A 14257-nucleotide genomic window follows, 5' to 3' on the forward strand; every position below is an offset into this window, starting at 1 on the left:
AATGGTAGCTGAGCTTTCTGGTCTCTTGCCAAAGCAATTGGCTGCAACTTTTGCCCATCTCTGCTCCAACCGCTGTCAAAACCATATGATTATATTGTCCTGATGGTATTTCTCCACTTGTTCTCAAAACCTGTGCTCCTGAACTTACTTGTGTTCTTTGCTGTCTTTTTTCACTTTCTTATTCCAAAGGTGTTTTTCCTTCTGCTTGGAAATTTGCTCATATCCAGCCAGTTCCTAAAAAGGGTGACAAATCCCTCCCATCCAATTATCGCCCCATTGCAATTACTTCTACACTTTCTAAAGTAATGGAGAAATCAATTAATCGCCAATCTTAAACTATCTAGAAACCTACCGTTTGATCAACGATCGGCAGTATAAATTTTGTCATTGTTGATCCACTGGTGATATTCTGGCTTATGTTACCCATTTATGGACAAATTCAGTGGAAAAGTTCAGTGAAAAAAAATGAATACTAAGTTGCTCTTCACATCTCAAAGACTTTCAATCGTGTTTGGCATAAAGGTCTTCTAAACACGCTTCCATCTTATGGTTTGCCAACTGCTTTTTGTAATTGGTTATCCAGTTTTCTCACTTACTGCTCACTGAGGGTGATGGTAGATGGCTTTGTCTTCTAACGTCCCCACTAGTGCTGGAGGCGCCTCCGTAGCCAGGTGGGAAGGAGCAGCAGTGCGTAGCACACGCTTCTTGATTAGACCGGGGTTCGAGCCCGTCACCACCAAATACGGAGGATGCGGAAAGGTCAGGGAATGACCACCGCATATCCCGGAGCAATATGGCCTTAGTTGCTAATGCTCCTAAAAAACCACATAACAACAACAACAACAACTAGTGCTGGTGTCCCCCAAAGTTCTGTTCTTTCCCCCACTCTTTTCCTCTTGAATGTTAATGGCCTTCTTTCATTGACTGCAAATCCTATCCATAATTTTGCTGATGATAGCATATTACATTCCACTTTCCAGTTTGAGAAACCTTGCTCTGCTCAATCATCTTCAACTTCTGAATATCTGCTACCAGTTTCTTAAATGCCGATCTCCAGGTAATTCTCCATTGGGTGAAAGGCAACTTAGTTGATTTTAATCCTTCTAAAACTCAGTCCTGTCTTATAGCTCACAAAAAGGATTCTTCTGCTCCTATGCTTATCTTTGGTGACACTTCGATTTCTAGGCAAGATGATATATCTCTTTTGGAGATTACCCTGACTTCTAATCTCTCTTGGCACAAGCACATTACAAATATTGCTTTCTCTGCATCTAAAAACTTGATTTTCTCTTTTGCTCTCAGCATTACTTTTCTTCCAAACAGCTGTTCACTCTGTATAAATCACAAACCCGCTCTACCATGGAATACTGTTCCCTCATCTGAGGCGGTGCTCCCAAAACCTCCCTCAGGCTTCTAGATTCCATTCAGAAGAGGGCAGTTAGATTAATTAACCTCTTCATGGATTATCCCGAGATATCTTGTTTTTGGTTTAAAAAGTTATTTGGAACTACAAGTAATATCTCGGGATACAAAAGTACCAGAAGCAAACAATAATACCTCCAAATTTAGGACTCAAACATATTTTCTCAGGTATTTGTCTGGCTAATTTTGCATTAGCCAGGTAAATCCCGCGATTTCTCTGGATTTTCTTACACCTGGCAGCGATGACTGGCTTTCGTTTACTTTTATTGTACAGCAATGTAAGAACAGTAGCTTATGTTCCTGTGCCGCCAGTAAGCAAAATATAATTTGCCATCCTAAATGCAGAATGCTGAACGCACGAAATAATTCACAAAAACAATATCAAAAAATATTTCGCTGCCCTCTTGAACTGCTGCCCGTAAGTGACGCTTTCCTTGCCTACATTTATTTAAATTTAAATTTAAATAAATTTAGGCAAGGAAAGCTTTCTATTTATTTATATAATGAGTAATGAAGAGTTTTTCTGTTCATTTCTTTTAGCCCAAGTGCTAATTTATTAAAAAAATCGGTATAATATGCACACTTTTTGGCACACATGAGATAACTGGGGATAGCCCAAATGGGTTAATTACTCCCATGTATTTTCTACGAAAAAATTAATAAAAACACAAAAAACGATACATTGAGTATTTGCATGATGCATACTTTTAATCTGTAAAATAGAAAAAGTTGATCTGTTACTGCACATTTTCCGGAAAACAATGTTCCGGGAAGGGGTTAATGAGTCACAACTAACAGAGTCTCTCCACTCTTTGTCTCGTAGACATACTGTTTCTGTTGCATGCCTTTTGTACAGATACTTCCATGCTGCATGCCTTTTGTACAGATACTTCCATGCTGCATGCCTTTTGTACAGATACTTCCATGGGCACTGTTCTTCTGAATTGGCTTCTATAATTCCCACTCTGTCTTTCAAAACAGTCCGAACATATGCCACCGCCAGCCAACATCCATTTATTGTCCATCTTCAAACTCATAGGACCAACTTTTCGTCATCCTTGTTTATTCATTCAACTGCTGTTTTCTGGAACAACCTTCCTTCATACTTATTTTCCGAAAATACAGTCTACAGAAGTTCAAGTCTGATATCAGCAAATTTCTTTCATCTTCTCAACCTGCAACCCATGCACAGTCTAAGTATTATAGGTTCTAATACCTATCGTGTTTGGAGTTTTCATAAAAAAAAAAAAAAAAAAAAACACTGTCATCCCTGCTAACCTTTGTATCATATGGAAACTTGGACATTAAGCGTGATATACCTTCATTAGTATCATTGATAAATATACAAAACAACAGTGGGCCCAACATCAAACCCTGGGGGACTCCACTAATAACATTGGTCCATGAAGAGCAGCGTCCATTGATTATCACACTGTCTTCTCTCACTCAACCCTTTATCCATTATAGCAACTTTTCCTTAATACCATACTGCTCCAATTTGTACAGTTGTCTTCCATGCACAACAGTGTTCCAGCAATCAACGACCCACTGGCTAAAGGCAAACCTCTGCACATCCACTCTGCAATTATCCTTCTCAGTTTGAATTTATGCTTGCTCATGTGTGTGATCTGAGCAAGAGGAAGAATCCCATCAGCATTTAGCTTGCTCAATCCATTGAATGCCTTAAACACCTCAATCAGTTCACCTTGCAGGTGTCTAATCTCCAGATGCTGTAGTTTGCAGAACTGATGCCCTTTGTAAGAGCACCCCATCATTTTGCTCACCAATCTTGTTGCTCTTCTCTGTACTAATTGAAGCAGCTCGGCATCCTTCCTAAAATGAGGTCTGCAGACCTGTAATTTTTTTTTTGTTTGTTTGTTTGTTAGTGCATCAGCTTCTGTGGCCATAATGCACCTCCCAAATTTTTTTGCATTTTGTACTCTGATCCAAGCCCGACGCGGGATTGAAACCCATGACCTCTGGGTTGCCGGGCAGGCACTTTACCTGCCTGGCTAGCCCGGTTGGCTGCAGAGCTGTATGCAGTACTCAATATGTGACTGACCATTGCCTTATACAGTGTTATATTCACTTCTTTATTCCTACTAGCAAAATTCCTGTATATCATTGACAAAAACCACAAGTTGTGCTGTCAGCCTCTGCATTCCTTAGAGAACTTCATATCTGACTGCACAATTAACACCAGGTCTTTTTCATTTTTCACTACTCTGAGTGTTATACAACACAGTTGATAAGGTTAGGTTAGGTTTTCTTTGTTTCCACCCCCATTTATTATATTTTCTCTGCAATTTTATGATGCATTATGTGACAGTACAATTAACAGTATAATATGTGACACTATAATTATCATTATTTTAGAGGGGGGATTTGAAATATTTTTCCTTTGAGCTTTATTCTGAATAAGTCATTTAGTTTTATTTTTTAAAGAAAACTAAATCTATTACACACATTTTCTTTTGTTTCAGATAGTGCACTCAAAAAAGTGAGAGAAGGAAATATAAGAATTCAGGGTGAGTGTTATCATTTTGTCTCATTGTTTAGTTCTTTAATTACGATGCAACAAAATATCTGGATAACATTTTTTCATGAGACAAAACAGTTTATACTGCATGTTTGGATATTTACATAATGGGTTGGGGTGTGTGCGCGTGTGCGTGTGTTTAAAGGGATATTGATATTATAAATTGAAATTCAAATGTAGGAGAAAATTGTGTTTGTAAAAGTTTTTAAATATGCTGAATTTTTCAATCAGAACACACACACTGAGAAGATCTTATTAAAATAATTGAATTAATGAATCTTATTGAAATAGTTGAATTATGTACATACTTTGGAGTATATTTATCTGCAAATTTAAAATAAATAGGTAAATAGATAAACCTAATAAACGAAATGTGGGCATTACACTAAACCAGCTTAGCAAGTTCTTAATTAAATTTCCTGATATAAAATTAGTCTTTAATCATCTTAATTAGTTTGTCCTTAATTAAAATAACAAAAAATAAAATTTAATTTAAATAATAATTACAGAACTATCAAGGAATATCCAGGCTGTATGTAATGGAGCCTGGATATTCCTTTGTAACCAGCTTACCTAGAACATTTAGATCTGAAATGATCCTCATACTGTAAAAAGATATGAAATAAATAAACCTGGATTAGGAAATGAAACTGGTAAGGGGTTAAATAACTCAAGATATTTTATTAAAATAGTCGTTAGAAAATTTTTAAATACAGTCAGTCCTCGTATAACATGTGTTTACACTACACGAATTCGATCATACATGATTTATAAATAGGGGAACGATATCTTATATAACACGAACCGAATTTGCTTATTCACGATTCGCCTTTGTGTTTACAAGAAATGGCAGTCGAACACGGAATCACCCCAACTGAACATAACACGATAGGAATGAAGAGAAGATTCTGAAAATGTATTTGTTTTTTATTTCAGTGAAGGGGAAACACATTTCACCATAATAACGTAAAAACCAACACAATTCCAGCTATTGGTTTAGATCGAGTTTACTACCAGTTTATAACAGATTCCACTAGCAGAAACGCAACTAGAAATTGTTTTTATTGTTTTATGGTAGTAACCCCTAGAAATGTGCTTTATTAAAATGTGAGGTGTTAATAGTGTATCTCTGCCTTTACGGTGTTGTTTATTCAGTTGCTACACGCGCGCAGCTTTGTTTATGTGTATCAAGCATGCCTCCTCGTTTTGTAATTGTGCTTTATTCCCTAAAAATGAGGAAAATTAAAAGGTGTGAAAAGGAAACATCCTGGTGAAGACACTGCAGATTCAGAGAGAAAAAGAAAAGCAATATCGATAAACAGAGGCGGACTGGGTCAAAAATTCTTACCTGGGAAAATTTGTGGTGGCCTCATACTAGCGTTTATGGCCAAAATCACACCGGCCTCCGGCACACCGGGGTTTCCCGGTAAGGCTTATGGCCAGTCGGCCTCTGTCGATAGTGCAATATCACATGGTCTTTCATTTCGCTTTGAGCGAAATGAAAGACCATGTGATATTGCACGTGCTACAGACCTAAATGAGGCAACGCCAAGAATTACAAAGAATGCAGAGAAAATAAAAACAACTTTCATAGCAGAAACAACTCAAAGTGTAATTAAAATCCATTAGATTAAGACACAAAGAATTGGAAGAGACGGAACGGATATCATCTGTTTGGATAGAAAATCAAACAAAAAACAAGTTTGCTTACGATAGAAGTAAAAGTATTGGCAATATTTTATTACGTAATAGTCGTAATAAAATTATAAAATAAAAAACGTAATAAAATAAAAAACTTAAGTCGTAATAAACTTAAGTATTTTATTACGATTATTTATTGTGTTTGGTAATGTTTTGGTTACAAATGTGTGTTCAATCTTGGGTGGCCGGCACCTACCCCTATTTTTCCCATAGGGCCTGTTGTTTATATTGCACAATTTTGCATTGCACGCGGGTTTCTAGGAACACGACTATCGTGCTATACGAGGACTGACTGTAATCCTTAACTTGGGGGCACAAATTTACATCAGTGACAAAGGGAAGACTGTACTGAGAACAGTGCAAGCTTTAAAAACTACTTTCAGCATTTAGCATTAATCATATAAACAGAAGACTCTTAACCTGGCAGAATTCACATCCCAGTTTGTAACAAATATAGTTTTGTGGTACCTGACAGGTGCTCAACTTTGTTTTTTATCACATGAAAAAGTTTCTTTTCCCCTCCAGTTCTGTTTGTGGTGTACCATTGTTTCTTCTTTTCTTAGTAGATTGCATTACTTGTTGTATGTAATGTTTTAATTTTTAATACAAAAATATATTATCAAAAATATAGTTTTTGCTAAAAACCTTTCTTTTAATTCCCACTGTTATCCTAGAAATGAGTTAACTAAAGGCATATTGCCCAAAAAATTCAAAAAAGCAAAATGTTTAATTAAGCTAGAAACAGCAGCAATCCAAGATTAACAAAAAAAAAAAAAAAAAAACCTCATAAATCATCTTCTAAGATGAATCTTTTCTTTGTCATATACTTCTGAAATCTAGTCTGGAGTCCTACAAGTGTCCATCAAGAAATTTCTTTTCCTACAGTACTTGGGTCTGAGATGGCCCAGCAAGCGACATCTTTATAACAACTTAAACACTCTTCAGCAGATCATTCAGTCTGGAATTGCTAACTCTTCTGTAAGTGATTGATCAAGCATAGCCAACATAATAACAGCAGTTTTCATCAGACAAAATTTAAGAAACCAAGAACAATTCAACACCATCCTTTCCAGACTCATGCAAATGGACAGATGTTTCCTTGTGTTCCTTCATCTTGTAAATCTACACATTGATTGCTGAAAATTGATCACTTCTCAAGCTTACTGGAATCAAATTTCCAAACAGATGAAAAGCAGCCCAAACAGCACCATGTATGTTTTTTTTTTTGTTAGTTGTTGCCGCATCGGCTTCTGTGGCCATAATGTGCCTCCCAAAGTTTTTGCATTTTGTACTCTGATCCAAGCCCGAGGTGGTATTTGAACCCGCAACCTTTGGGTTGCCAAGCAGGCACTTTACCCACCCGGCTAGCCCGGTCGGCAGCAGCATGTATTTTGGCAATATCATCAACAGTTTGGCTGGATGCAAAATGAACCTCTAAATGAATTGCAGAACAGATTAATCTGCCCTTAGCTAGGTAACTAGGAACAACATGTAATGTTCTGTATACAGTAATTCTGATGTAATACTGAGTACAGCAGTGATGGGCAACTTTTATTTGGCATGAGGAGTGATTAAAAAGGGCAAAAATGTTAGCAGGCTGCATTATAAATGATATATATGTTATTTACTTAGTTATTTTTATGAGCGAAGAAACTTTTGTTTGATTTTTATTTTAGTATTAAAAGTCTTAGTTAGCATTAACATTAGTTGAGGCATATGATACCAGAAAGCAAGCTTATATAGCATCAGCCAAAAAAAACCCCCTTCCCATTTCACCCATCTGATCACTCCAAATGTTTGTCTAGTTCAGCCTTAAATTTATTTAAGCTATCAACTCCACTACAACAGATGGAAGTCTGTTCCAGCAATCAACAACCTGCTGTCTAAAGGCAAACTCCCACACATCTATTCTATAACTGTCTTTCCTGAATTTGAATGAATCTATGCCCCTTCAGATTCTTAATCTGAGGAAGCAGAAGTACCCCATCAGCATTGAGCTTGCTCAACCTATTCAAGGCCTTATACACCTCAATCAGATCACCTTGCAGGTGCCTAATTTCCAGATGCTGCAACTTGCAGAGCTTACGCCTCTTTTGGTAAGAGCACCCCTTTGTTCCTCTCACCAATCTTGTTGCCCTTCTCTGTACTTGTTCTAGCAACTGTACATCCTTCCTAAAATGAGACCTCCAGACCTGTACACAGTACTCAAGGTGTGGCCTGACCATTGCCTTATACAAGGGGATAATCACCTCCATGTCTCTGCTAGCAAAATTCCTCTATATCATTGACAAAATTCATAACCTGCTCTGGCAGTCCGTCTGCATGGCTCAGAGAACTTCATATATGACTGCACAATTACTCCCAGGTCTTTTTCATTTTCTACCACTCTAAGTGTAGTACCACACAGTTGGTATGTACCTTTGGGCTTACTTCTACCCACATGCAGTACTTTGCATTTGTCAATGTTAAACTTCAGTTGTCCCTTCTCAGACCATCTACCCAACTTTTCCAGATCCTGTTGCAGTAGCACACTGCCATTACTGTCATTAACAACCCTGCCAACCTTTGTATCATCTGCAAACTTGGACATTAAGCCTGATATACCTTCATCGATATCATTGATAAATACACAAGATAACAATGGGCCCAGCACCCAACCCTGGGGAACTCCACTAATAATATTAGTCCAAGTAGAGCAGTGTCCACTTATTGCCACCCTCTGCCATCTCCCACTGAACCATCCCTTTATCCATTGCAGCATCTTGCCCTTAATGCCATACTGCTACAGTTTGTAAACAGTTATACAAGGTGTTAATTTTAAAGGTAAACCCCTGTTATTTGTATTAAGTACAACACTACCAAGTAATAATCATTGGTGTAATTGTTTGTGTGTGTGTGGGTACTAGTGGAAGATGTTTTGCAACTGGAGGAAGAGACAATGTTGCATTTCAAGTGTTCAGTTTGTTACAGTTTCTACTTGAAGTTTCACACATCATTACTGATGAATTAGCACATACCATATGCTATTGAGCATGTTTTTTAGTGGAATCTTGCTCAACATCAGCATTAATAAGGCATATGATGCAAAATGCAAGCTTATACAGCATCAGCAAAAAAAAAAAAAAAAAAAAACCCTTCCCATTTCACACGTCCGTTCACTCCAAATGTTTGTCTAATTCTGCCTTGAATTTATTTAAGCTGTCAACTTCCACAATGACGGAAGTTTGTTCCAGTAACCAACCACCCGCTGGCTAAAGGCAAATTTTCACACATCTCTTCTACAACTGTTTTTCTTCAATTTCAATTTATGTCCCTTCAGGCAATTAATCTGGGCAAGAGGAAGAATCCCATCAGCATAGTTTGTTCAAACCATTCAATGCGGCGCTTTATAGCCTTAGTTGCTGATGTGCCAATAAAACTCAACCAACCAACCATTCAAAGCCTTATACACCTAAATCAGATCACCTTTCAGATTGCTCATCTCCAAACACTGCAATTTGCAGAACGCAAGACTTTCTTCATAAGAGCAACCCTTTGTTCCATTCACCAATCTTGTTGCCCTTCTCTGTACTCGTTCCAGCAGCTCTACATCCTTCCTGAAATGATGCCTCTAGACCTGTATATAGTACTCAAGGACCTTACCTTACCATTGCTTTATACAATGGTATAATCACCTCTTATCTCTGGTAGGAAAATTCTGTATATCCTTAACAAGACACCATGTACTACTCTTGCAGACTGTTTGCACTGCTCAGAAAACTTCATATCTGACTGCACAATTACCCCAAGTCTTTTGTCATTCTCCACTACCCAGAGTGTAGTACCCCACAGTTGATATGTTACTCTGGGGTAACTGCTACCCATATGCAGTATTTAACATTTGTCAATGTTAAACTTCAGTTGCCATTTCTCAGCCCATCTGCCCAACTTTTCTAGATCCTGTTGCAGTAACCCACTGCCATTACTGTCATCCCTGCCAACCTTTGTATCATCTGCAAACTTCAACATTAAGCCTGATATACCTTCATCAATATTATTAATAATTACAGAAAACAGTAATGGGCCCAACACCAAACCCTGAGGGACTACACTAATAACATTAGTCCATGAAGAGTATTGTCCACTGATTACCACTCTATGTTGTCTCCCACTCAACTACCCTTTAGTCCATTGTAGCAACTTCCCTTAATGCCATACTGCTCCAATTTGAATGGTAGTCTTCCATGTGCAACAGTATCAAAAACTTTTGTGAAATCCAAGTATATGATATCAAATTATTTTTTGTATCCAGTTCCTTTTTTGACCACATCATATTATCCAGTCAAATTGTTAAGACAAGACTTTCCCTTAACAAGACCATGTCGTGTCCGAGCTATAACTGAAGTCTTGTCTAGATGATCCTGCAGTGCTTCTTTAACCAGTACCTCCATTAATTTCCGTGGAACAGAAGTTAAACTACCAGGTCTTTAATTACTCGTGTCACCCTTTGATCTCCCCTTTGTGAATTGGGGATATATTTGCACATATGTTAGTCCATGAGGACCTCCCCTGTGTCCAAGGAAGCTCATAATTATGGGTAAGGTTTGCTTACTTCCTTTGCTGCCTACTTTAGTATAACTGGATAGATATTTGGAAATGAATGTCAACAAAAATTTGTTGAAAATTTCCCTAACAGTTACTCTCTATGAAAAGCTGCAATTTTAAAGATAATCAAGAAGTTTAGCATGTAGGGTCAATTAGGAATACGGAATATGAAAGAAGAAGTGTCCCTCCTGCATATGACTCTTTAGGCAACATTAGAAAAACAAATTTACAATCTCTAAACAAAAGTACAAAAACTCAGTATTCAAAAGGGGAAATCACTTGTTTCAGCTTGTATCGCTGTAAAAAAAAAATACCCAAAACCCATTCCATACAGAATCCATGTATGCTTGCGCTTCGATTTTAGGATAATTAAAAAATTTCAGTACTATTCTTGGTTTAAAAGTTTACTTAAATACAATGGGACTATATTAAAATTTTGGGTATTTCCAAAAAAAATTTCTCATTTCCACAGGACCTTAACCTCTACAGATATATAGATGACCTCATAGTGATCAACTGCCCTAATTTATTTTAATGATAAAATGTGATTTCACTTCAGTGTCTGCATCAGTACTCAAAATTAGAAAATATGGAGCATTGAAAACGTGCACATTTTTTGCAATACCTCTCACATACACTGAAAGGCGATGTTTGGTGTGCAATGTTTTCAAGGAGGATAGTTAGTCCATATTTTTTTAACAAACTGTCATCTCCAATGTCTATGTGGCATCATAATGCAATAAACTGGATTGCCAGAGGAAAGTGAAAGAGACATCTGGCTTCACTAGGATGGGGCAACTTGCCATAACACACATAATCATTGGAATTTTGGAAGAGTTTTTTTGGGACTGAATCACATCACAAGGACTTTTGCACCTAACTTTCCTGATTTAACAACCCCAGTCTTCTTTTTGTGGGAGCTGTTAAAGCAGAAACCTTACAAGTGCAATCCATAAGGTAATGTCTGTTGACAAGGCTAGAGGGAGCCAGACATGTTCAAAGCCTCTAAGTGGATTTTTTTTTATTGATTTTATATTATTGTTTTTGTATAACTTTTTAAATTTAAATTTAGTAGTATAGTATTTTTTTGTGATTTTTTGATTAATTTGGTATATTTATTCTTTACTTGGCCTTGTAATTGAATAGAAAACCACAGTCAACTTCTGCAGGCATTGTATTGACAGTACCATTCAAATCTGCCACCATTGTTTTCATATCGATATAGCAGATACTGGAAGTTTCTACATAACTTGTAGCAGTGTAATCAGTATCAGCAGAGGATGATAAACTATAAATTGTAGCACTACTTACATGTTTGAATAATTTAACTTGTCACATAGATCGTAACATATGTCAGTAATATTCGTAGAGCTTTTAGAATTGGTGATTTGGCATAGATAGCCAGTGCAAGAGTTCAAACGACGTGGTTTGCAATAGATAGTTAAATTTGTTATCTATTATAACAAAGATTTTATAACTAAGATTTTTCAAACATAATGTTTTAACTTAATATATATAACCACTTAGATTTTACAAACATAACATTATAACTTAATACATATAACTTAAACTTGATAGGCGATACGAAATTCATGTAACGTAACTCAGTACAAGATAAAACTCAATAGAAATATATATATATATATATATATATATTCCTGTATCAACAAACCAATGGAACACCTATAGGCAGTCCTGCCTCATGCATAATAGCCAACCTATATCTATATTGGTCAGAAATCTCATTTCCACAGGACCTTAACCTCTACAGATATATAGATGACCTCATAGTGATCAACTGCCCTAATTTCATCAAGGATTATGGACACTTATACCCCAATGAACCCATACTGGAAAAAACAAATAACATTGATACTACAGCCCATTTCCTGGATCTGGATATTAAGTTAAAGAACAACATAGCCACCATCAACCTGTACAACAAACGTGATGCATTCAACTTTAATATAGTCAACCTCACACAGTGGAATTCAAATATTTCCAAAGGAGTACATGCCAACGTTATTCTAGCGCAAAGCATCAGAATAGCAACTATTTGCAGCAATAATGAAACAGCTATTGATAACATCAGGATATTGTGCAAAAAACTTATCAACAACCATTTTCCTAAAGCATATCTTCCCATCACATCAGTAAAGCCCTTAACATCTTAAGGCACAAAAAACTAAAGGATATTAATATAAATAGCATTATCGGTAAATAATTATTCCCATACACATCAAGTATGTATATAGTGTAAATACAATACACTAGACCTCTGTGGTGTCTTACAGTCTAGAAAACTCGTACCCACCAATTGGCCTATCACAGTGTATTAATCTTGTAATTATATTCAAGCTTAACTTTATTTCATTATACTACTCATGTACACAACTGACCTTAAATACATGATGCACTCACTCCCAGACATTCGTTCAGGGTCCTAACTATAGGAACGGGTTTGCAACCCCGAACTGCCCGAGCCCAACTACTTATCTCTACCATAATCATCTTTCTATTTTACTAGCCTCTACTTCATATGTCCTGTGAGCCATTAGTATGCTGAACGCAACAGCGGCACTCTATTTTCTAACTTTACCCAACCTATATTTCGCCTTAACAAAGTTTAGCTGCCTTCTACCGCTACTTTGTCAGCTATTATATTTCTTAACTATCATCGGCAGTTTGGACATCATGCATTTAACCTAACGCATCATCACCGCCCATTTCATTTCATTCAAAAACATGCACGATAATTTTTTAACGCTAGGAGCTGCTAGCGTACCCACACATAAATATACCAGTAACCCGCTAACTCAGTCTTTTGGTCAGTTCTGCTAGTAACGGCAAGTCCCTGCTTTACTGTATATACTGTTTTTCCTTACTTTTGGCTTTATGTTTTTCATTTTTATAGTGTTTCACTTACTTCTGTAAGGTCATCCATGATCTGTATGCAACACTTTTATTAGCACATTAGCGTAAATTCAAAATTTGTAAAATTTAAATTGTGAAATACCACGTGGCTTTTCACACGTGGACCTATGCATACAGAATGTGTTGGAAACAGAAGTAAGAGCATTGCTGTCTTTTTCATGATTTTGGTGGATGACCTCTGATGATGACACAAAAATTGTGAAAGACACTGCAATGTTATTTCCACCTTGGTCATTTTTTCAAAAATTTTTTGGTATTTTTCAATCTGTGCAATTCTTATCGTTTTATTTTCCGGTTCATTCCCCCCCCTTCTTTCACAACCTATATCACTCCCAGGGTATACGGTATATTCATTAGTTTTAATTCTATACATAAAGCTCTTTAACATGTTCTACCTACAATATTTTATACTTAAAATATTATATATATATATATATCTGGAATGAAATAATGTTAATATGTATAGGCCGTCCTGTCGTTTAAAAAACCCGAAGCAATCCATGAACTAACCAGGCACTAGGCAGCAATGGTTAAACATAAATATTAAACTCAATAAAAATTGCATATAATTAGCCGTCCATGGGAAAAGATACTTTGCAGGGGACTTTGTCGAGGGCTAAACCCCTACAAAATACCAAACCCGTGGCTGGCAGAGCTATCAGTTTCTGTTGTCATCTGCCTGTATAACTAGGACCTAAAGAAGTCCATAAGTACCCGTAAGTTAGGTATAATATAATAAAATAGATATTATAATAATTATAATAATAAAATTAAAATTATAATAAAATTATATAATAAAAGAGAAATTATAATAATAAAATTAAGTAGCTTATTAATAGTAATTTTGCAGCATACAGGCTGGATGACATTTAGCCCGACCGATAGCTGAAACAAAATAGTAAATAAGCAATGCTGAGAACCAAATAATCTGTTAAACATAATAAGCTGAATTAGCTAACAAAAGGAGAATGGAATGAAGGCTAGTTAAAGTAATAGTAATAGTAACCTCAATCCCCCTCGAATTGCTCTAATAGTTCATGAGGTATGAAAAAAGAGAATAATATAGTTAAAAGTAAA

The 14257-nt window shown here is 36.4% G+C and overlaps 1 protein-coding gene across 6 annotated transcripts in view; it reads left to right on the forward strand.

Annotated features, from left to right (window-relative positions):
• Positions 1-14257, forward strand: part of LOC150080831 (DNA (cytosine-5)-methyltransferase 3A-like) — a 945959-nt gene that overhangs the window by 464583 nt on the left and 467119 nt on the right. For all 6 annotated transcript variants that reach the window (XR_016547435.1, XM_090382019.1, XM_090382022.1 and 3 more), the window contains one exon: positions 3906-3950. Coding sequence is in view for 5 of the 6 variants with exons in the window: in XM_090382019.1 (XP_090238145.1) it covers positions 3906-3950 (45 nt within the window). In the remaining variant the exon portion in view is untranslated. The remainder of the gene's footprint in view (positions 1-3905; positions 3951-14257) is intronic.

The sequence above is a fragment of the Mastigoproctus giganteus genome, chromosome 9, assembly GCF_048544385.1.
Source record: "Mastigoproctus giganteus isolate SK-2022 chromosome 9, ASM4854438v1, whole genome shotgun sequence".
NCBI lineage: Eukaryota > Metazoa > Arthropoda > Arachnida > Uropygi > Thelyphonidae > Mastigoproctus > Mastigoproctus giganteus.